Source organism: Aquarana catesbeiana, linkage group LG09, assembly GCF_042186555.1.
Source record: "Aquarana catesbeiana isolate 2022-GZ linkage group LG09, ASM4218655v1, whole genome shotgun sequence".
Lineage (NCBI taxonomy): Eukaryota > Metazoa > Chordata > Amphibia > Anura > Ranidae > Aquarana > Aquarana catesbeiana.
In genome coordinates, this window is record NC_133332.1 from 50433843 (window position 1) to 50455988 (window position 22146).

The window sequence follows — 22146 nt, forward strand, 5'->3', positions numbered from 1 at the left end:
TGTTTCCCCAGAGTGTGGGCTTGGCGATATAGTGAAAAATTTGGGGCGCCCTCATGGAGAAATATAACCTGGCATATGAACATACCTTATACTAACATGGCAACTGGGAGTTTCAGGAAATGATGAATGTTAGAATGCATCTTATAAACTGAATCCAATTGAGCCAGATGTTGCTCTGCATTGCTATGAGCCTGCATTATTACTAGAAAGGTGTGTATTTATGCCATAACTAGTATATGCCTTTTTTTAATGACTTAGGGTAGGGACTAGCTCCTGTCAAAGCCATATGAAACTAATGCCCATGTGATAGCACAGCAGTGGCGGAATGATCCTAAGAGGACATTGATCTATACATAAGAGTACATGTGCAATAGTTGGGCAGTTCGAATTGCTTGCACAACCACCGCTCGTAACGGATACAGATATAAACAATGAGAAAGGAGTTCCAAGGTAAGGTGGATTGTCATCTTCGAACCACATCAGGAGTTCCCCCATTTGTATACAGCCATTCTGGAAAATATTGGTGCACATTTGTACACCCAATTGCTAATACAGTTCCCTGCTAGTATTGCATTTTGGTTGGACTTACTTGGAACACAGCAGTATTTACAATAACATTCAAAAATTGAACTTCCATCAACTCAGATAGTATATGAATAGATAGATGTAGATATGCTGGTGTTCTATTAACAGCACCTCTGGGACCTTTGTAAAGTGACTGGGATGTTTGCCTATGGCACTGTGAGTTTTTATACAGCCATTAGAGACATTTGTTAGATAGGGCTGAGTTTTGGCACTCTTGCCAAAACTTCGGGTCCAATGGAGTATGGACTGAGCTGTGGGGATTTGCATGAATGCGGCCTCCATGTGTATGCCAGTATGGAGTACATATTGGAATTGTCCACCTTGAGGTCGATAGAATAAGATTGTCTCATCGCACTGTATGACAAAAAGAACTTTAATATTTTGGCTTATAAATTGATATCTTTATCTATAAGTCACAGCGTGTGATTTACTTTGAATCATTTAGCAAAGATTCAAATACTGATGGAAGTCCAATGATAAAGCAGCTGCCTATAACATCATGAACTAACCTATGAGGAGTACTGTTTTGCTTGTTTATACATATCTGAGCTGATAGGAGTTCAGTTTTTGAATGTTACTGTACAATTCGTTTATCCAACTGCTGCAAAAGAGGCATGTGTGCCACATTTATCTCAACACAGTATCAAACTTACCTTGAGCCCAAGGTGGAATTTCATCTCATCAATCTGGTCACTCGTAAGCAGATGCTTCATTACAAAAAGATTGATATTTAATGTGTTTTTGTTTGTTTTGTGGTATAATGCCGCGTACACACGAGCGGACTTTTCGACGGACTAGGTCCGGCGGACCGGACTCCTTCGGACAATTCGACAGTGTGTGAGCTCCAGCGGAGACTTTTTTTCCCAAAAGTCAGACGAACCTAGAAATAAAACATGTTTCAAATCTTTCCGATGGACTCAAGTCCGGTCGAAAAGTCCGCTCGTCTGTATGCTAGTCCGATGGACAAAAACCGATGCTAAGGCAGCTATTGGCTACTGGCTATGAACTTCCTTATTTTAGTCCGGTGTACGTCAACACGTACGAATCTATCGGACTTTGGTTGATCATGTGTAGGCAAGTCCGTTCATTCGAAAGTCTGCCGGAAAGTCCGTCGAAAAGTCCGCCGGACCTAGTCCTTCGAAAATTCCACCCATGTGTACGCGGCATAAGTGTAATAACGGTTGCACTGTTTAGTTATGTTGCCCTACTGTGGTGGTGCCTCTTGAGTGTTACTAATTGTTACTAATCCCAGTAATATGAAAATAGTTAATCCCCCCCCCCCCCCCCCGTAGTGCCCACAGCTTATAAATCTTCTTTTTACATTAAAATATTGCCACTATATACTTTTTGGGCTGATTTGTATACCACGGTCATGTGATAAACTGCAGGGTCCGCCTGAGTACTGAATATTCAGGTAGGAGGAGATTACTACTACAGCATATGTCCTCATGCTTTTATGGGAGGCTGATCATCCATCAATCAAGATGTGACATCCCACCCACTGTGTTCTTTTTTAGTTACTGGGCATGAAGGAGGAGGGAGGGACTGGGCTGTCATTTAGGATCTGTATACATGCCAAAATGTTCTCTCCAGCAATAGAGACCAAACTGTGCATGTGCAGGAGGACTAATCTAACTGTGTCTTATCTGGTTTTGCCCAGAGTGACCCTGCAGGAGGGGAGGATCTGTGCATACAGGATCAAAGAGTCTTTTTACACAATGCAGAGGATTAACCCCTTAAGTTCCACAGTGAGTATAACAAGCATGCTATTCTGCATGTACAGACAGATTTTACTGTTGTGGGTTTAGTAAGTTTTGGGTGTCACTGCCCTCTGCTGGGGCAAAAGGATAAAAGGAAGGGAATGATCTCTAAAAGGGTTTCGTCTGGAGGTTTGATTCTGGGTCACTCCTTTTGGGAGAAAGGAGCAGGAATCCTACTAAAAATGTAATTATTTCTTGCTCCTGGATCACCCCTTGGTGGGAACCCAGGAGATGGTCTCATCAACTCTAAGGACTTCAAAGACTTACTATCCTACAAAAGGTATGACTATCTCTATGGGCAGGGGCACTCAGAAGCACTCTGTATAGGAATGGATGTCCGAGAACAATCAAGCTGTTTGTTTATGTTTCTATAACCGCTAGTAAAAAAAAAGATTGTTATACATCTTTGCCTGATCTGAAGTTACTTGAGGGGAGGGGCACAAGGATGGCATGGTGGCTGTTCCCAAACGCTGTACACCGAGTGGCTTACGCTGGATCACAAAAACAGGAGACTGAATTCAAGTATTTTTAAAAAGCGATAAAAGAGTCCTAAACCTGCCCCGTTTAGGGGATATTCACACTAGATGCAGCCAGTGACGTCAGCGCCGGTGCATGTACTCTGAAGGTCTGGCATACTGTACCAGACCTTCAGAGCACCGTGCCATAACCGAGGGCTCCCGCACACATGTGCAGGAATGACATCATTGCAGCTCTGCTCATACTTTGCATTATATGCTGCCCTCAGGGACAGATCCGAGTCAGAGAACCCACTGTATGGTGATCTCTGGATTGGATCTGTCCCTGAAGACAGCAGACAATGGCACCATTGGCATTGATGATTTGATTTGGATTTTGGAACTGACCTGCTGACACGGTGTGTTGCTTGTTGGATGGGATCTGATGGCCGCAGGGAAGGTGGCAAGATGCTGCTGTGACCTTCTGCTTGCTGGACAGATCTGATGTTGGTGTGGGTCACTGTCTGTCTGCACCTGTGGTGCGGACACCCCCCCACTCCACCCCCCCCTTATCAGACCAGCTTGGGGCGGCACAGCTCAGCTACTATACCTGGGCGGTGGACACAGCAGCACCCCCCCCCCTTTATCAGACCAGCTCAGGGTGGGTGGCTCAGTTGGCTACTATACCTATATAATATCGTTTTATCTGATAACTGGGGGGGGGGGGTTTGCTGCTGGACACAGCTATATTATATTATATAGGCATAGTAGCTGACTGAGCCGCCCACCCTGAGCTAGACACAATTGCTATACTATATATATCTATATATCTGTCAGCAGCAGAAACCCCCCCCCATGGTTATCAGACCAGCACAGGGCACCAGCCGGACACATACACTCCTCCTACCTTTTATTACACCAGCAGCAGCTCTGACTCTTTGCAGCTCAGGTGTAACTGGGGGCTGACACCATGGCAACCCCCTCACCTATCACACCTCACCTTGGGGTGGCGACGCTGGCAAACACCCCCTCATTGCAAGCCGACAACCCCCCCATTATCGCACCAGCTCAGGGGCCAGGGTGGGGCGGGCGGCTCAAGTAAATGTTACACCCGGGTGGCAGCTGGAGAGGAGAGGTCAGAGAGGACAGTGTGCAGCCGCGCCTCCTAGCGAAGCCACTGGTGTCATCTGCAAACACTGAAATGGTACTTTTAATCCCAGACCCTATATCATTTATAATCATATATTAAAAAGTAAGGGTTCCAAAACTGAACCTTGGGGTACACCACTGATAACCTTGGACCATTCAGAGTAAGAATCATTAACCACTACTCTCTGAATTTGGTCTTTTAGCCAGTTTCCTATCCATTTACAAACTGATCTTACCAAGCCTGTACACTTGCCATGTGTGGGGAACTGTGTCAAAGGCTTTTGCAAAGACCTCCTTATAAAAAGAAATCTGATTGACAACTTCTGTCTTTCATGAATCCAAAAGTCCTGGATGCTTAACTTCAATGTAAAAATGCACGTAAAAGCAAAGGAGAAGGGCTTCAAAAAATACAGGGTTGAGGGATCCTCATCAGCATTCAGACTTTATAAAGAATGCAACAAGAAATGTAAGGGTGCAATTAGGGCTGCTAAGATAGAACATAAAATACACATAGCGGAGGAAAGCAAAAAAACCCCAAAAAATTCTTTAAGTACGTAAACAGTAAAAAAGGGAGGACAGACCATATTGGCCCCATAAAGAATGAGGAAGGACATCTGGTTACAAAGGATGGGGAGATGGCGAAGGTATTGAATTTATTCTCTCCTCAGTCTTCACAAGGGAATTGGGGGGCTCTTCAGTAACCAAAACTGCGGTGTTTATCCTCATGACACATTACAGGAAGCATCCTCATGTTTAACAGAGGACAGAATTAAAATTAGACTTGGGAAACTTAACATTAATAAATCACCGGGACCAGATGGCTTTCACCCGAGGGTACTTAGGGAACTCACCCAAGTAATAACCAGACCATTGTTCCTATTTTTACTGACAGTCTGACTGGAATGGTACCAGCTGATTGGAGAAAAGCCAATGTAGCACCGATATTTAAAAAGGGCCCAAAATACATGCCTGGGAATTACAGACCAGTTAGCCTAACATCAATAGTATGCAAGCTCTTGGAGGGGATGATAAGGGACTATATACAAGATTTTAGTAATGAGAACGGTATCATTAGCAGTAATCAGCAAGGATTCATGAAGAATCATTCTTGCCAAACTAAATCTATTAACCTTTTTATGAGGAGGTGAGTTGCCATCTAGATAAAGGAAGGCCTGTAGACGTGGTGTATCTGGATTTTGCAAAAGCATTTGATACAGTTCCCCATAAATGTTTACTGTACAAAATAAGGGTTGGGTAGTGGGGTCCCCCAGGGTTCTGTGCTGGGACCAATCCTATTTAATTTGTTCATAAATGACCTGGAGGATGGGGTAATCTCTGTATTTGCGGATGATACTAGGCTAAGCAGGACAATAACTTCTCCGCAGGTTGTGGAAACCTTGCAAAAAGGTTCTGAAATCTGAACAAATTATTGGTGTGGGCAACTACATGGCAAATGAGGTTTATTGTAGAAAAATGTAAAATAATGCATTTGGGTGGAAAAAATATGAATGTAATCTATACATTGGGGGGAGAACCGCTGGGGGAATCTAGGATGGAAAAGGACCTGGGTGTCCTAGTAGATGATAGCGATAGGCTCAGCAATGGCATTCAATGCCAAACTGCTGCTCACAAAGCAAACAGAATATTGACATGCATTAAAAGGGGATCAAATACAGAGATAAAACTATAATTCTCCAGCTCTACAAGACTCTGGTCCGGCGTCACCTGGAGTATGCTGTCCAGTTCTGGGCACCAGTCCTCAGGAAGGATGTACTGGAAATGGAGCGAGTACAAAGAAGGGCAACAAAGCTAATAAAGGGTCTGGAGGATATTAGTTATGAGGAAAGGTTGTGAGCACTGAACTTATTCTCTCTGGAGAAGAGACACTTGAGAGGGGATATGATTTCAATTTACAAATACCATACTGGTGACCCCACAATAAGGATAAAACTTTTTCACGAAAGGGAGTTTAACAAGACACGTGGCTACTCATTAAAATTAGAAAAGAGGTTTAACCTTAAACTACATAGAGGGTTCTTTACTGTAAGAGCGGCAAGGATGTGGAATTCCCTTCCACAGGCGGTGGATCAGCGGGGAGCATCGATAGTTTAAAAAACTATTAGATAAGCACCTGAATGACCACAACATACAGGGATATACAATGTAATAGTGACATGTAATCACACACATAGGTTGGACTTGTGTCTTTTTTCAACCTCACCAACTATGTAACTATGTAACTGTGTAACTATGCTGTTTATTGCTTAAAATATTTTTTTCCAGCAACAACTCATCTATCTGGTCTTTTAATAAACTCTCCAGTATCTTCCCAAATATAGAGGTTAAACTAACAGGTCTATAGTTAGTTGGTAAAGACTTTGATCCTTTTTTAAATATGGACACCACATTGGCCCAATCCAGTGGTACTATTCCAGTCATTAACGATTCCCTAAAAATTAGAAACAATGGCTTTAAAATGACAGAGCTCAATTCTTTTAGGATCTGTGGGTGAATGCCATCTGGTCCAGGTGCTTTGTTCACCTTTATTCTGTCTAAATATTTCTGGATCATATCCCTTTTGAGCCATTGTGGATCATTTGGGGCTGAGTCAATACCATCCCCTTTATGGCCATGAGCTCCCAAATGCTCCTTTGTATACACAGAACTGAAGAAAGTATTTAATACATTTGCCTTCTCTTTGTCCCCAGTCACCCACTTTAGATTATTTTGTAAAGGGCCTACATTCTCAGACCTGACCTTTTTACTATTAATATATTTGAAGATTTTTTGGGGGGGTTTGTCCTGCTATCTTTTTCAATCTGTCGTTTTCAATTTTTGTGCCTTTGATTTCCTTTTTACATATTCTGTTATATTCTTTGCAACATTTAAATGATGATAGTGTTCCTTCATTTATATATTTTAAAAAAGCTCCTTTCTTATTATTTTTAGCTTTTTTAACTGCACAGTGCATTCTAAGTCCCGATTGGGCAAAGCTTTGTTAAGTCAAGGCCAAAGTGAATAGCTGGTTGTTAAGGAGTGGGCCAGGAAGCCGGCGTCCTTAACAACAGACGAGTCATCAGCGGTCAACTGGCTTCCCCACTGACAGCTGAATGAAAAAAAACCATTGCCAGCATAAGAAAAATGTGAAAAAAAAATGGCGTGGTGGTCCCCCCAAAAACCATAAAGACCTCTATTCGAGCATGCAGCCTGGCAGGCCAGGAAAAGGGGGGACGAGCGAGTGCCCCACCACCCCAAAGCATCTTGCCCCCATGCTGTTTGACAGTTCTTAAATAGGTAAGGGGTGGGGCCACCTGGGGACATCACCTGGTGGCACTGCCCCTATGTGACATCACCGACCCAGCATGCACCGAACAGTGATGTCACACAGGGCGGTGCCACCAGGTGATGTTGCCAGCTGGATCTGCCCCTTAAACATTTCAAGAACTCTCACTGGCGGAGCTATTTTTTCAGATCCAACACAACTGGGGACATTTCTTTATTTTTAATAAAGAAATTGTCGAAAACTGTGTGTGTAATTTTATTTCTTTTTGACACTTTTTGTTTGAATGGGTTGGGGTACTATGTACCCCATACTCATTCACATGGGGCGAGTGGGATCTGGGGGCCCCCCCTTGTTAAAGAGGACTTCCAGATTCTGATAAGCCCCCTACCCGCAGACCCCCACAGCCACAACCCAGGGTTGTGGGAAAGAGGCCCTTGTTCTCCTCAACACGCACAAGCGGCTTGCTATGGGGGCACTCGGCAGAGGCCACATATATGCTCCTCTGTGTTTGCGCTGAGAGCGCGCTGCACAGCACTCTTTCAGCACAAAGACCAAGCTCTCACCACGAGTTCCGGGTTTCATATTAATGAATAGGAACCGGGCCTCCCGATCTCTAATTGGCTATCACAGTGATCATTTAATGTACAGCCCACCCCTGTGTCGTTTGTCCTCTTAAATGTAGAAAAAAATACATCCATTCATCTTTTTAGCTTTCTGTAGGGGTGGCAGTCTGACCACGATCGTAAGAGCGGCCTTCTTCTGTTTGTCCACCAATGTAAGGGACATTCTTTCCACTGAATTGATTTTAACACGGGTTCCACAAGAAAATTATTTCAAGTGTTCCTCTGGGGTAAAAAGGTTAATAAAGGCTGGTTTACACAATTTATCTTTGGCACATACTGTATCCCATATATTATCTAAAATATTTCCATAAAACCATCTTACTTCAAGATGTTTAGTTTAAAAAAAAAACACTCACACCAAAAAAAAAAACAACAAAGTTCTACTGTAGGTGTATATACACAATATTTTATTAGAATCTCCACCGCAAGATACGAGTGTCTGTAGAATGCATGGAAGGATAGATACAGTCTCCAGCTGTCCGCAAAGTCACTTCCTTAAGAACAAAAACGGATTAAGGATAAGCATTTTATACCTGCCTTTACATGCAAATGAACTTTAATGGCATCCCAGTCTTAGTCCGTGGGGCTTAATATTGAGTTGGTCCACCCTTTGCCGCTATACCAGCTTCAACACTTGTGTGCGTGTAAAGGCAGGCGTCCCAATACTTTTGACAATATAGTGTATGTTCATCCCATGCATTACATATATATATGGATTTTACTTCTGATATGTTGTAATTTATATGGATTTTTGGCACACTGAGGCTGATTTACTAAAACTGGAGAGTGCAAAATCTGGTGCAGCTGTGCATAGTAACCAATCAGCTTCCAGGTTATATTGCCAAAGCTTATTTGAACAAGCTGAAGTTAGAAGCTGATTAGCAACCATGAACAGCTGCACCAGATTTTGTACTCCCTAGTTTTAGTAATTCAACCCCATAGATTTAGACATTTTTATGTATAGATTAATAATATTTTTTTTTACGTCACAGACATTATTCGTTGGTATTAACCTCTTATTACATTATATGTTTAATAGTGGGCCATTTTTAAATTTTCTATTTTTAGCACAGAGAAGCAATTTTTTTCAGTTAGACCCCTTTCACACTGGGGCGGTTTGCAGGTGCTATTGCGCTAAAAATAGCGTCTGCAAAGCGCCCTGAATCAGCCGCTGCTGTGTCTCCAGTGTGAAAGCCCGGGGGCTTTCACACTGGAGCGGTGCGCTAGCAGGACGGGCAAAAAAGTCCTGCTAGCAGCATCTTCGGAGCGGTGAAGGAGCGGTGTATACACCGCTCCTTCACCGCTCCTGCCCATTGAAATCAATGGGGCAGCGCAGCTATACCAAGAAAAAAAGGAAATAAAACTGCACTAAGAAATAGGTGGATAAGTGATTCAAAATGAAAGTGGAGGGCCACCCTGGAAAAAAAAAAAATCACCAAAAATCCTAAAAAAAATAAAAAAAAAAATTTGGAAAAAAAAAAAATTTAAACTTACCTAAACCCTTATTGCTAGGCAGTCTTCCTAATCTGCCTCTTCCGCGGTGTGTTCTGCTCCTCGGTGAGCAGCCCCGTTGTCTTCTGGGAACTGTGTGTGTCCCCAGAACACCACGGGGCCATTCACAGAACGAAGCGCCACGCCGCTCGCGCGTGCGCAGTAGGAAACTGGCAGTGAAGCCGCAAGGCTCCACTGCCTGTTTCCCTTACTTAGGAAGCCGGTGCCAGTACCCGAGAGCCGAGAGACGGGTCGGCCTCAGGTGGCCGACATCGCGGGCACCCAGGACAGGTAAGTACTTATTTAAAGTCAGCAGCTACAGTGTTAGTAGCTGCTGACTTTAAAAAATTTTTTTGTAGGACAGAATCCCGCTTTAACACAAACTGATGATTGTGAAAGCAGCAATTCAAAATATATGACACCCATATATCAAATATAAGAAAAAGAAAAACACCTGAATCGCGCTATAAAGTATTAAAATCTCAACCCAAATTGGAAATACCATATATCCAAGACTAAATTGCTGGACTGCATACAGACTTTATTTGTAATTCATCAAGTTACAGATCACACCGAGTTCTAGGTTATGTAATACAGTTCATGTATTCACATGACTTTATGCAGTCCAGCAATTTAGTCTTGGATATATGGTATTTCCAATTTGGGTTGAGATTTTAATACTTTATAGCGCAGCTATACCGCCGGCAAAGCGCCTCTGCAGAGGCGCTTTGCGTTGGTTTTTAACCCTTTCTCGGCCACTAGCGGGGGAGGGGCTGTAAAACCGCCCACCCCCCGCTAGTGTCCGAATACCGCCGCTAAAACAAAGATAAAGCGCTGCTAATAATAGCGTTGCTTTACCGCCAATGCACCTCCCGCCCCAGCATGAAAGGCGCCTTATTTATTTGGCTAAATCTAAATCATTGCAGTAGTGCTGGCAGAGTGTTTTTTTTTTTTTTTACAAGTTTTTGATTGCATTGGTGCAGAGCATTTGTATTAAAGCCTGTTATAATATAAAGCATACTTACTGACTACTCATTTACAAACACCACTCTGGCAGATATACAAGAGGCAAAGTTTTTGAATTTTTACAATTTCTTTATCCTGGAGATGGCCAGTTCTTGCTGTAAAAATGTAAAATACAAATCTATTACTAAAGAACAGCATATACTGAAAGTACCGTTTTTTATGACTGAGAACATGCAACGATTGCCTGTGGCTTTGGTTACATATGAGCAGCCCTGGACAGGGCTGGACTGGGACAAAAATGTGGCCCTGGACTTTCATTCAGACCGGCCCAGGGCACAACACATCAGGGCACAGTACAGAGGCCAGCACATCAGGGCACAGCACATCAGGGTACAGGGCACAGCACATCGGGGTATAGGGCACAGCACATCAGGGTATAGCACATCAGGACACAGCACATCAGGACACAGCACATCAGGGTACAGGACCTCAGGGTACAGAGCCCAGCACATCAGAGTACAGGGCATATCAGGGCACAGTACATCAGGGTAAAGGACACAGCACATCAGGGAATAGCGCATCAGGACATAGCACATCAGGGTACAGGACATCAGGGCACAGGTCACAGTACATCAGGGCACAGCACATCAGGGTATAGCACATCAGGACATAGCACATCAGGGTACAGGACATCAGGGCACAAGACATTGAGGCACAGCACACCGGGGCACAGGACATGAGGGCACAGGACATCGGGGCACAGCACATCATGGCACGGGGCACATCAGGGCACAGGGCACAGGACATTGGGGCACAAGGCACATCAGAGAACGGGACACATCAGGGCATAGGACATCGGGGCACAGCACATCAGGGCATGGGGCACATCGGGGCACATCAGGGCACATAGCACATTAGGGCAAATAGCACATCAGGGCACATCAGGGCACATAGCACATCAGGGCACATTGGGGCACATCAGGGCACATAGCACATTAGGGCACATAGCACATCAGGGCACATCGGGGCACATCAGAGAACATAGCACATTAGGGCACATTGGGGCACATCAGGGCACATAGCACATCAGGGCACGGGGCACATCAGGACGAGGGGCACATCAGGGCACATGGCACATGAGGACACATAGCACATCAGGGCACATAGAACATCGGGGCACATCAGGGTACGGGGCACATCAGGGCACATAGCACATCAGGGAACGGGACACATCAGGGCAAATAGCACATAAGGGAACGGGGCACATCAGGGCGCAGGGCAGATCAGGGAACGGGGCACATCAGGGCACAGGGCACATAGCACATCAGGGCACGGGGCACATAGCACATCAGCGCACAGGGCACATCAGGGCATGGGGCACATAGCACATCAGGGCACAGGGCACATCAGGGCACATAGCACATCAGGGAACGGGACACATCAGGGCACATAGCACATCAGGGCACATGGCACATCAGGGCACATAGCACATCAGGGCACATAGCACATCAGGGCACGGGGCACATCAGGGCACATAGCACATCAGGGCACGGGGCACATCAGGGCACGGGGCACATAGCACATCAGCGCACGGGGCACATCAGGGCACAGGGCACATAGCACATCAGGGCACGGGGCACAATCTACAGCTGCTTTAAGTGTACAGAATTTCCACAGAACTGTCCTTTCCTGCTTGTGTGATTGGCTCGCTTATTTTCCCAGAGATCTGCACTAAGACACAAGTCAGATTTTAGGAATCTTCTGTAATAGGAATTTCAATTTTGGTAAAATGACCCCTAATGGTTAAATACTTAAAAACGCATGCCGTCCCTGCAGATTTGCTTATTAGAAAACTGTAAGTGTATCAGCTGATTAATAAGGAAAAGTCACTCCCTTTCAGATTCACTTTGCATATGGACATAACTAAATATTTATTTTTTAAGAGCAGAAAAGGGTAGCAATCTGCAAAACAGCTTGTTAAATACCCCAGAAGAGATTGGTTTTTTTCTCCATAAAATAGAGATACTCTTTAACCACATCTGGCCCGGCCGTCATTTTGCTATAGGCTCTCCTGTTCTGACTGGACGTCACATGATGTCCTTCAGAACAAGCCGCTCGCTCCCAGGGGCACATAGCATGGCGATCGGTAGTGTGGTGTGTCGCTCCGACACACCGCATCTCCGATCACGGTAAAAAGCCTATGACGTAGGCTCTTTACCATGTGATCAGCTGTGTCCAATCACAGCTGATCACAGAATAACTAGGAAGTGCCAGTTGTCAGCATTCCTTTCACGCTAACAGGGCGTGAGTAGAGAAGAGCTGCACTGATAATCATTGCAATGATTATCAGTGAAGCCCCATCAGCGATGCCCACCAGTGATGCCCACGAGTTTTGCCAAACAGTTCCCATCAGTGATCCCAATCAGTGCCCATCAGTAATGCCTTTCATTGCCCATCAATAGTGCCTGTCAGTGCTGCCTATCAGTGCCCTCTAAGTGCTCATCCGTGCCGCCCATCAGTGCAGCTTATCAGTGCTGCCTATCAGTGAACATTAGTGTCACCTATCAGTGCCCAGAAAGGCTGCCCATCAGTGCAACCTATCAGTGCCCATCAGTGCTGCATATTTGTGCCTCCTCATCAGTTCCCATCAATGTGGCCTTATCAGTGCCTCCTCATCAGTGCCAATCAGTGCCGTCAGTGCATCAGTGAAAGAGAAAAATTACTTATTTACAAAATTTTATAGCAGAAATGAAGAAAAACTTTTTTATTTTTTTCAAAATTGCTGGTCTTTTTTCATTTGTTTAGAAAAAAAACAAAAACCCAGTGGTGAATAATTACCACCGAAAGAAAGCTCCATCTGTCTCAAATAAACATGGTAAAAATGTTGTTTGGGTACATGACCGTGCAATTGTCATTCAAAGTGCGACAGTGCTGAAAGCTGAAAATTGGCCTGGGCAGGAAGAGGGTGAAAGTGCCCAGCATTGAAGTGATTAAGGGCTCTAGACTAAAATTAATTGACAAAATTCTGCTGGTTTACCTAGTTTAACATACATAGATCAAAATATTTTCCACTTCTTACTTGAAAGTAAGACTAGTCACTTAGATAACAGCATTAGTAAGATGAGTTGTTTAATTTCTCTTTCAATCCAGACAAGCAGAGAATCTTCAGGTGATTCATAGAAGGCCATAGCTTGGTCCCCAAAATCAACTGTTAAAAAAATATTGAGAGAACTTAAAAGCGAAGTCTGATCAAAACAGAGAAAATTTTAAAATGGATACATCAACAGCCTGTACTTAAAAAGGAACGAAGAGAGCCAATCCCAGTGTATGCCTGGATTGTTAATGTCTGTAGACCCCTTTATGTTCTGGAATGCAGATGGGGCTTACAAGAGTACAAAGAAACCTATGCACATCACTCTTGACCCCAGTGGTATACAGAAAGCCTCCAGGTTGCTATATCGTAGCAACATTTTTTTAAAGTAATTTATACATTTGTTTTATTTATTTATTTTTTTGAAAATCACTGTACCTGCAATTTGAAATTGAAGTAACATTTTATTAACCTAAACATATAAAAATGATGTACTTAATTTATATATATTTTTTACCTTTAAAATGGACCAAAAGCTAATCTCCAACCTTGCCTTTAGTCTTTCACAGTTTTACAGCCTCATTGACGAGCTAACATAGTGGTCTCCAAACTGCTTGCCTCTGTCCAGTTTCGGGACACTATTCCTCCAACTGACACCAATGATAAGGCGCATTTCCTCCCACTTATACCAGCAATGGGGCACTATTCCTCCCACTGACACCTTCAATGGGGCACTATTCCTCCCACTGACACTGTCGATGGCGCACTATTCCCCCTATTGATACTAACTACGGGGCACTATTCCTCCCATTGATACCAACCATGGGGCACTATTCCTCCCATTGATACCAACCATAGGGCACTATTCCTCCCATTGATACCAACCATGGGGCACAATTCCTCCCATTGATACCAACCATGGGGCACTATTCCTCCCATTGATACCAACCATGGGGCACTATTCCTCCCATTGATTCCAACCATGGGACACTATTCCTCCCATTGATACCAACCATGGGGCACTATTCCTCCCATTGATACCAACCATGGGACACTATTCCTCCCATTGATACAAACCATGGGGCACTATTCCTTCCACTGACACCTTCAATGGGACATTATTCCACCCACTGACACCGCCGATGGCGCACAATTCCTCCCATTGATACCAACTATTTGGCGCTATTCCTCCCATTGATATCAACCATGGGGCACAATTCCTCCCATTGTTACCAACCATGGGGCACTATTCCTCCCATTGATACCAACCATAGGGCCCTATTCCTCCCATTGATACCAACCATGGGGCACAATTCCTCCCATTGATACCAACTATGGGGCACAATTCCTCCCATTGATACCAACCATGGGGCACTATTCCTCCCATTGATACCAACCATGGGGCAGTATTCCTCCCATTGATACCAACCATGGGACACTATTCCTCCCATTGATACAAACCATGGGGCACTATTCCTTCCACTGACACCTTCAATGGGACATTATTCCACCCACTGACACCGCCGATGGTGCACAATTCCTCCCATTGATACCAACTATGGGGCGCTATTCCTCCCATTGATACCAACCATGGAGCACTATTCCTCCCATTGATACCAACCATGGGGCTTTATTCGTCCCATTGATACCAACCATGGGGCACTACTCCTCCTGCTAAAACCAACAATGGGGCACTACTCACACTGGCTACAGTCCGGCCCCCTCAAAGCCTGAAGGACAGTAAACTGGCCCTTTGTTTAAAAAGTTTGGAGACCCCCTGGTCTAAAGGACAACCTGCATCCTAAAGCCCTTTTTTCCTCAGTCATATTGTCCCTGGCCTATCTCCTTCATTTTTTGGATCTCAGTTCCTTCAATCATCACACCTGGTCTGCATGCAAATACAACCTACTTAGCAATGCCCATTCCCTCAAACTGATATTCAACCATCGAGGCATTTTGATATTTGCGTAACTCCTTCCAAGAGTCATTGCTTGTATTAGGCAAAGTGCACAAAGGCAGGGTTCTGTGATGTTTAATGTTTAATGATTACATCTTTTTATATTTGTTTGACATGCGTTGCCCTTCCAGTGCTCCTTGCTACAAAGACCAGTTATAGGTGGGGACAGTGGCCACTTTTTTGTTCTGTAATGTTTGCAGCATCCTGCTGTGGTGTACAGCACTTTGCCAGCCCCGCATACCAGCCATGATCTGTCTGCATTGCATAGAGAAGCACAAAGACCCAGAGGTCATGTCAGTAAGATATGAAAAAAAAAAAAAAGTTTTACTTAAAACTTTAATTAGTATAAGGCCCTGTTCACACCTGAGCTTTTTCTGCTTGAAGTTTCTAGCTCTAAAACGCTCAACAACCCAAATCCCATTTATTTCAATGGCCCCTATTCACATATGAGCGTTCTGTCGCCTGAAGCAAAATGACTGTCGCTCAAAAAAGTACATGAGCTTCTTTTTTGGGCAGATTACAAACATTTTTGGCCCCATACACTTCAATAGAAATGCCTGACTTGAGCGTTTTTTACGAGCGATTCGTTGCTCATTTTCTGCGTATACAGCAGCTCGCCACCCCTAAATTCCTCACCTTCCTCTAGTGCTAAATAAAAACACCTGAAGCTGTAATACTCTTCTAAAAAACGGCAAAAACGCTTAAAAAAAACACCCAAAAAACACCAGTGAATCGCAACGCTCAGGTGTGAATGGAGCCTTAAAGTGGAGTTCCACCCATTTTTACAACTCTTCAGCATCCCTCACTAATCTGTGCACTGTAAACAAATTGGATATTTTTTTCTTTTTTTTCTCAGCACCTACTGTATATCTGCTGTATTCATTTTTCACTCCTCCCTGGCCGTGGCCCATCGCATCATTTCCTGTTTGCAATGCCTTCTGGGAAGGGGCGGCAACTTCCTCTGACACTGCCATTGCTATGGAAACCTGACTTGAAACCTATTACACTGCTTGTGCTGCACTGAGCATGTGCGAGATCTGCAAGGATGAGATCCAGGAAGAAATACAGTCTGGCTTCAAATGCCCACACTTAAAATGGCCACGGCCTGCTGTAAGTTTATAAAATAACAAACTACTGCTATAAACTAACAAAACAGACCTTAGTTTACAGACTAACTTTACTAGAATACATTAAGCTTGTGTATTATAGGGGTATTTTTATTTAAAAAGTATAATTTTGGCCGGAACACCACTTTAATGAGGGAGTAACCAGGCAAGGCACAACATAAGCAAATTTAACTTCAGTGTTAAGTATAGAAAGCACTGCTTTAGGGTAAATAAAAACAGAAACTTATAGAATGAAAAAATAAATTAAAAAAAAACACAGAACACATTTCTATTTTGTTATATTTCTTACCCTTGCCATAGTTGTACCCATACATTGATTTTCGCCCTGTGATCTCATTTTTCCTGTAGAGGATTTTACATTATAATATTTAGTTGATAAAGAACATAAACATCAGGCTCAATTTACAAAAGTATAATATATTGGGGTGGCTTTACTAAAGGCAAGTAGACTGTGCTCTTTGCATGTGCAGTTGCTTCAGAGCTTAGTAAATGAGAGTAAGCTTCACTTTGGAAAGAATACCCAATCACGTGCAAGGAAAATTAAAAAAACAGCATTTGTGGTTGCACATGATTGGATTATGAAAGTCAGCAGAGCTTCTGATCATTTACTAAGCTCTGGAGCAACTGCACTTTCAAAGTACGCAGTGTGTTTGCCATTAGTAGATCCACCCAGCTATGTTCTTTTTATCGTGCCTTATTGGCCTTTTTATGATCAAATATAAGAGTTTAACTGGTTTAATTCAGCAAAGCCATAACAACACAAATCAGATAAAAAAACTGCACACATTCTATAATGTTGATTATATAGGTATTTTGTACCTAAGGCCCCATTCACACCTCAGCATTTTGTAGCTTCAGCCTGGGTTCACACTATAGTGAACACAGGCATTGCATGTGATTCGCACCTGCACCGCTGTGTCGATCACATGCAATGTCTGTGCAATGCGAGTTCAGCCATACAGTTATGGCTGAACTTGCGCTGGATTTGCATAAAAAAGGTGCAGGGACTATTTTTTCCCGCACTGGAATCGGATCACATGGGTGTTCACACCCATGCAATCTGATTCCTGTTTGAATCCACGGTTCGTACTGCGATCTGTGAACCTCTCTGGGAGTGTCATTAACATTGTATTGACACCCGCAGCAGTTCGCAGAGGGCAGTGTGAGCTGCGATGTGGGAACTGGTTCCTGCATCGCTATAGTGTGAACCCAGGCTGAAGCTTGAAGCTCCAAAATGCTGGAAGAGAAAAAAACAATTATTCTCTATGGAATTGGTTCACAACCCCACTCCGAGTCGCCTGAAGCCAAACACCTGAAGCTCAAAAAAGTTCTGGAGCTTTTTTTGTAGCTTGAATAAGGCAGATTTGAGCGTTTTTGGTGCATTTTTATTCCCATAGAAATTAATAGAAACACACCATTATTATTATTATTTTTTTTAGGGTTAGGGGTTAAGGTTAATTATTTATTTATTATTACTTAGTATGCATTTATTGAAGTTTTTTATTATTTATTTATGAATATTTTTTATTTGTTTATGTATTTATTTTACATTTATTTATTCATTTATTATTATTATTTGTATTATTATTATTAGTAGTAGTAGTAGAAACACCCTAACAAAAAATAATAACCCTAACCCCCTTTTTTAGTTTATAACCCCTAATCCTAACCCTAACCCCAACTCCTAATCCTTACCTTAACTCTAACCCATTACCCTAAGGAAAAAAATAATAATAAATGAATAATGATAATTAAAAAATAAAAGCTAATGGAAAAGCTAAAAAAGCTGAAATGCCTAGCAACAAATTATGCAACAGATAATAGTTTTCTCTATTGGCTAATAAAAAAAACACAAAAGTTCAAAAACGCTGTAGAAAAACACGGCAAGATCGTGCATAAACACAGCGGAAAAATGCTCAAAGTGTAAATGCAGCCTAATGCAGCGTACACACGGGCGGACTTTTCGACCGGACTGGTCCAGCGGTCTAATCCGACGGACTTTCTGCGGACTTCCGACGGACTTTCCCAATGAACGGACTTGCCTACACACGATCACACCAAAGTCTGACGGATTCGTACATGATGACGTACGACCGGACTAAAACAAGGAAGTTGATAGCCAGTAGCCAATAGCTGCCCTAGCGTTGTTTTTTGTCCATCGGACTAGCATACAGACGAGCGGTCTTTTGGACTTTTTGATCAGACTCGAGTCCGTCGGAAAGATTTGAAACATGTTCCAAATCTAAAGTCCGTCAGATTTTCTACCAAAAAAGTCCGCTGCAGTTCCGATGAAGCCCACACGCGGTCAAATTGTCCGCCGGACTCGGTCCGTCGGAACAGTCCGGTCGAAAAGTCTGCTCGTGTGTACGCAGCATAAGACTCTATGGACAGTTATTTTTTTACCTGTCTGGTCTCTCCCTAAAGTGCAACTTTACTTAAAATAGAAAGTACACTTTCCCACTTTCAGTCTTCTTGCCTAGGCGAGAAGAGCAGAAGTTGACCCCCCCCCAGCCAACAACCTCCTGGGACAGAGGCCCCAAGAGACTGCGGGACCAGTGAGAAAATGCAGCGAGCCTTGAACCTGCACAGTGGGGAGCCAGCTTTAAAACAGCAGGAAGTCAAATCCGGATTCCCATAGTCATGATGGCAGCGCCAGGGACCTGAAGACTGGCAAGGAACCGACCCGGAAGATAATGCTAGATCCCTGGGCTGGTGAGCGTCTGTTTAGTAAAAGTCAGCAGCTACAGTATTTGAAGCTGCTGACTTTTAATTTGCTTTACAAACAACTGGAATTCTTCTTTAAAGTTTTCATAAGTCCTTACCTTAATTTGCTCTCTTTTGCTCTGTTAAATATATCATTGCAAGTGTTTTATAAAGTGTAAATGGATCACTCCCGCCCCGTCTAAAATTAAACCTAGGGGACACTGCTGCAAACACCTAGTTAACTGATCCTATACAGGAAAAGGGGGGAATGGGTAAATAATGATGTTGCGCTGTGTGAATAATAATAAATAAATAATAATAATAAATAAAATAATATCAATAGATGTGTGCTAAAAATTATCAAACATATTAATCAAACATATAAACTCCAAATAAATAAAATGATAAAGCCCATGTGAAAATAAAAGTGACAAATCAAACGATCTGATTCAACAGATAAGTCCGTGCCAGTATATGCATACAAAGTGAATCCCTCCACCAATATTGGCAAATAAAAAGTGCTGGAAAAAATCTTCAGTGATGACACCTGTGTATCTGCAAGCCTCTCACCTTACTGCCGTAAGGTATACAGCATGGGTAAATCACAGGTAGTAGTATTTAATAATTCCCTCCAGAATGGTGGGTAAGGTAGATAGGTCTGGCGGCAGCATTCATGATAGACTGAAGAGGGGATAGCCTATGGAGAGGTAAGCCAATGAGAAGGGAGTTGGAATAGTCAAGGTGAGAGATAACAAGGGAGTGAATGAGGAGCTTGGTGGTTTCATTTGTTAAAATGGGGCAAATTTTAGAGATGTTACGGAGGTGAATTTTACAAACTTTTCACAATGATTGGATTTGAGGCTGAAAGGACAAGACAGAGGCTAGGATTACACCGAGTACCCTGGCGTGAGGGGAGGGACTGATGGTTGTATTGTTGATTTTGATGGAAAAGTCATGGAGGGGTGCACGGGTGGGGGGGAATATTAATAGCTCAGTTTTAGAGAGATTTAGTTTAAGGAAGTAGTGTGACGTCTATGCTGATATGTCAGTTTGTAAGTTAGTAATGCGAGAGGAGACTGAAAGAGTGAGGTGAGGAGTAGACAAATAGATTTGGGTTTCATCAGCGTATAAGTGGTATTGGAAGACGTGGGCGGTTATCAAGTGACCAAGGGAGGAGGTGTAGATAGAGAAGAGAAGGGGTCCAAGAACAAAGCCTTGAGGGACCCCCACAGAAAGGGGCAATGGAGAGGAGGAGACTGAGTTGTAGGTGACACTGAAGGAGCGCTGTGATAGGTAGGGAGAGACCCAGGATAGAGCAGAATCTTGGAGGCCAAGGGAATGTACTTTATTGAGAAGGAGCAGGTGGTCAACAGTATCAAAGGCCGCAGAGAGGTCAAGTAGTAGGAGTATGCAGTAGTGGCCGTTGGTTTTAGCAGTTAGTAAACTGTTGAGTGAGTTTTAGTAAGGCAGTTTCCATGGGGTGCTGTGAGCAAAAGCCAGACTGTAAGGGGTCAAGAAGGTTATTTTCACTGAGGTAGGAGCTAAGACCGTTGTAGACTATGCGTTCTAGAAGTTTAGAGGTGAATGGGAGCAATGAGTTGTTTAGGTTGGTGGGGTCCAGTGAGGGCTTTTTAAGTATGGGAGTGATCTGTGCATGTTTTAGAGGGGAGGGAAAGGTGCCACTAGAGAGAGGGAGAGATTGAAGATGTGAGTGAAGGAGCATAAGATAGAAGAAGAGAAGACTGTAGTAGTTGTGAGGGAACAGGATCCAGGGGACAATTGGTTAGGTGGGCATCTGAGAAAAGTTTTGTAACCTCTTCAGTAGTAGCTAGTTCAAAAGAGGAGAGTGTTGAATGTGCTATTAGGCAAGGTATGTATGGTGGGGAAGATGTACGCACAGTGGAGGTGTCCTCACAAATTGCATCAATCTTGTTTTTGAAGTGATTGGCAATCTCTGGGGCAGTGAGTGAGTTAGTGGGTAGAGGGGGTGGGGAACGAAGCAGAGTGTTAATAAAGGTTGAGAAGAGCTGATGGGGACTGGATGACAAGGTATTAATAAGAGAGACAAAGTAGGCTTGTTTGGCAGCATGGAAGCAGGAATTGTATTTTAGAAGGGCAGACTTATATAGGGTGAAGTCCTGCAGGCATTTTGGTTTTACGCCACAGTCATTCAAGAGCATGGCAATGACACCAACGATGGGGAACAATTCCTCCCACTGACATCAAAGATGGGGCATTGTTTATTCCCACTGACGTTGGGACCCCTTCTACTACCACTGGCCACAGTCCGGCCCCCCTTAAGTCTGAAGGAAAGTAAACTGGCCCTTCGTTTAGAAAGTTTGGAGACCCCTGATCTAGTCAGAAATGCAGAGTTGTCCTGTGCACAGAGTAATTAGCCCTTCCAGTTCTCATCTTAAGGCTACAGAACAATTAGCCTTTTTGTTGTGGAGAAAAGGATAGGGTGGGAGTCGAGTAGCTTGGCAAAAGACAACTAGGCAGGGCTGTCACCACAAAAATGTTGTGTGTTGTCAGCCCAAAAAAAACAGGAAACTTGGAAAATGTGCATGTACTGCAGATGTGTACTACATATGTTGTTTTTCTTTAGTTTTGCCTTGAAATACACTTTAAACTACCTCTTAAGTCAGGCTAGCAGAAAGTTTGGGTCAAATAAAAAAAACATTTTTATATGTACAGTATTACTGATAGTTAAACGACAATATTAAGTGATAATATGCTAATGTGATGTTATTTATATAATAACAGATTTTCTTGTTAGAATGTGTCTTGTTTAGAAAGATGTTATTAGAACAATGTTCTTGGAATGTGTTGCTGTGCAATCTATAGAGAAACAGTTAATGCACCAATAATGTGCAGCTGGGGCAATTCAGAGCCTGTGTTGCTGTCATTCTGATAAGGTATATAGAAAACCGACCGTGTATTGCCAAGTGCCATCGTC

The 22146-nt window shown here is 43.3% G+C and overlaps 1 protein-coding gene across 4 annotated transcripts in view; it reads right to left on the reverse strand.

Annotated features, from left to right (window-relative positions):
- Positions 1 to 8239: 8239 nt before the first annotated feature.
- Positions 8240 to 22146, reverse strand: part of LOC141107617 (uncharacterized) — a 52353-nt gene continuing 38446 nt past the window's right edge. The window contains exons 6-8 of one of the 4 annotated variants that reach the window (XR_012235937.1): positions 13392 to 13520; positions 10372 to 10467; positions 8240 to 8349 (exon numbers count right to left, since the gene is read on the reverse strand). Coding sequence is in view for 3 of the 4 variants with exons in the window: in XM_073598471.1 (XP_073454572.1) it covers positions 13425 to 13520; positions 16777 to 16829 (149 nt within the window). In the remaining variant the exon portion in view is untranslated. Of the gene's footprint in view, positions 8350 to 10368; positions 10468 to 13391; positions 13521 to 16776; positions 16830 to 22146 lie in introns of those variants that run through there. The other 3 variants (XM_073598471.1, XM_073598470.1, XM_073598472.1) reach the window with 3 other exon arrangements.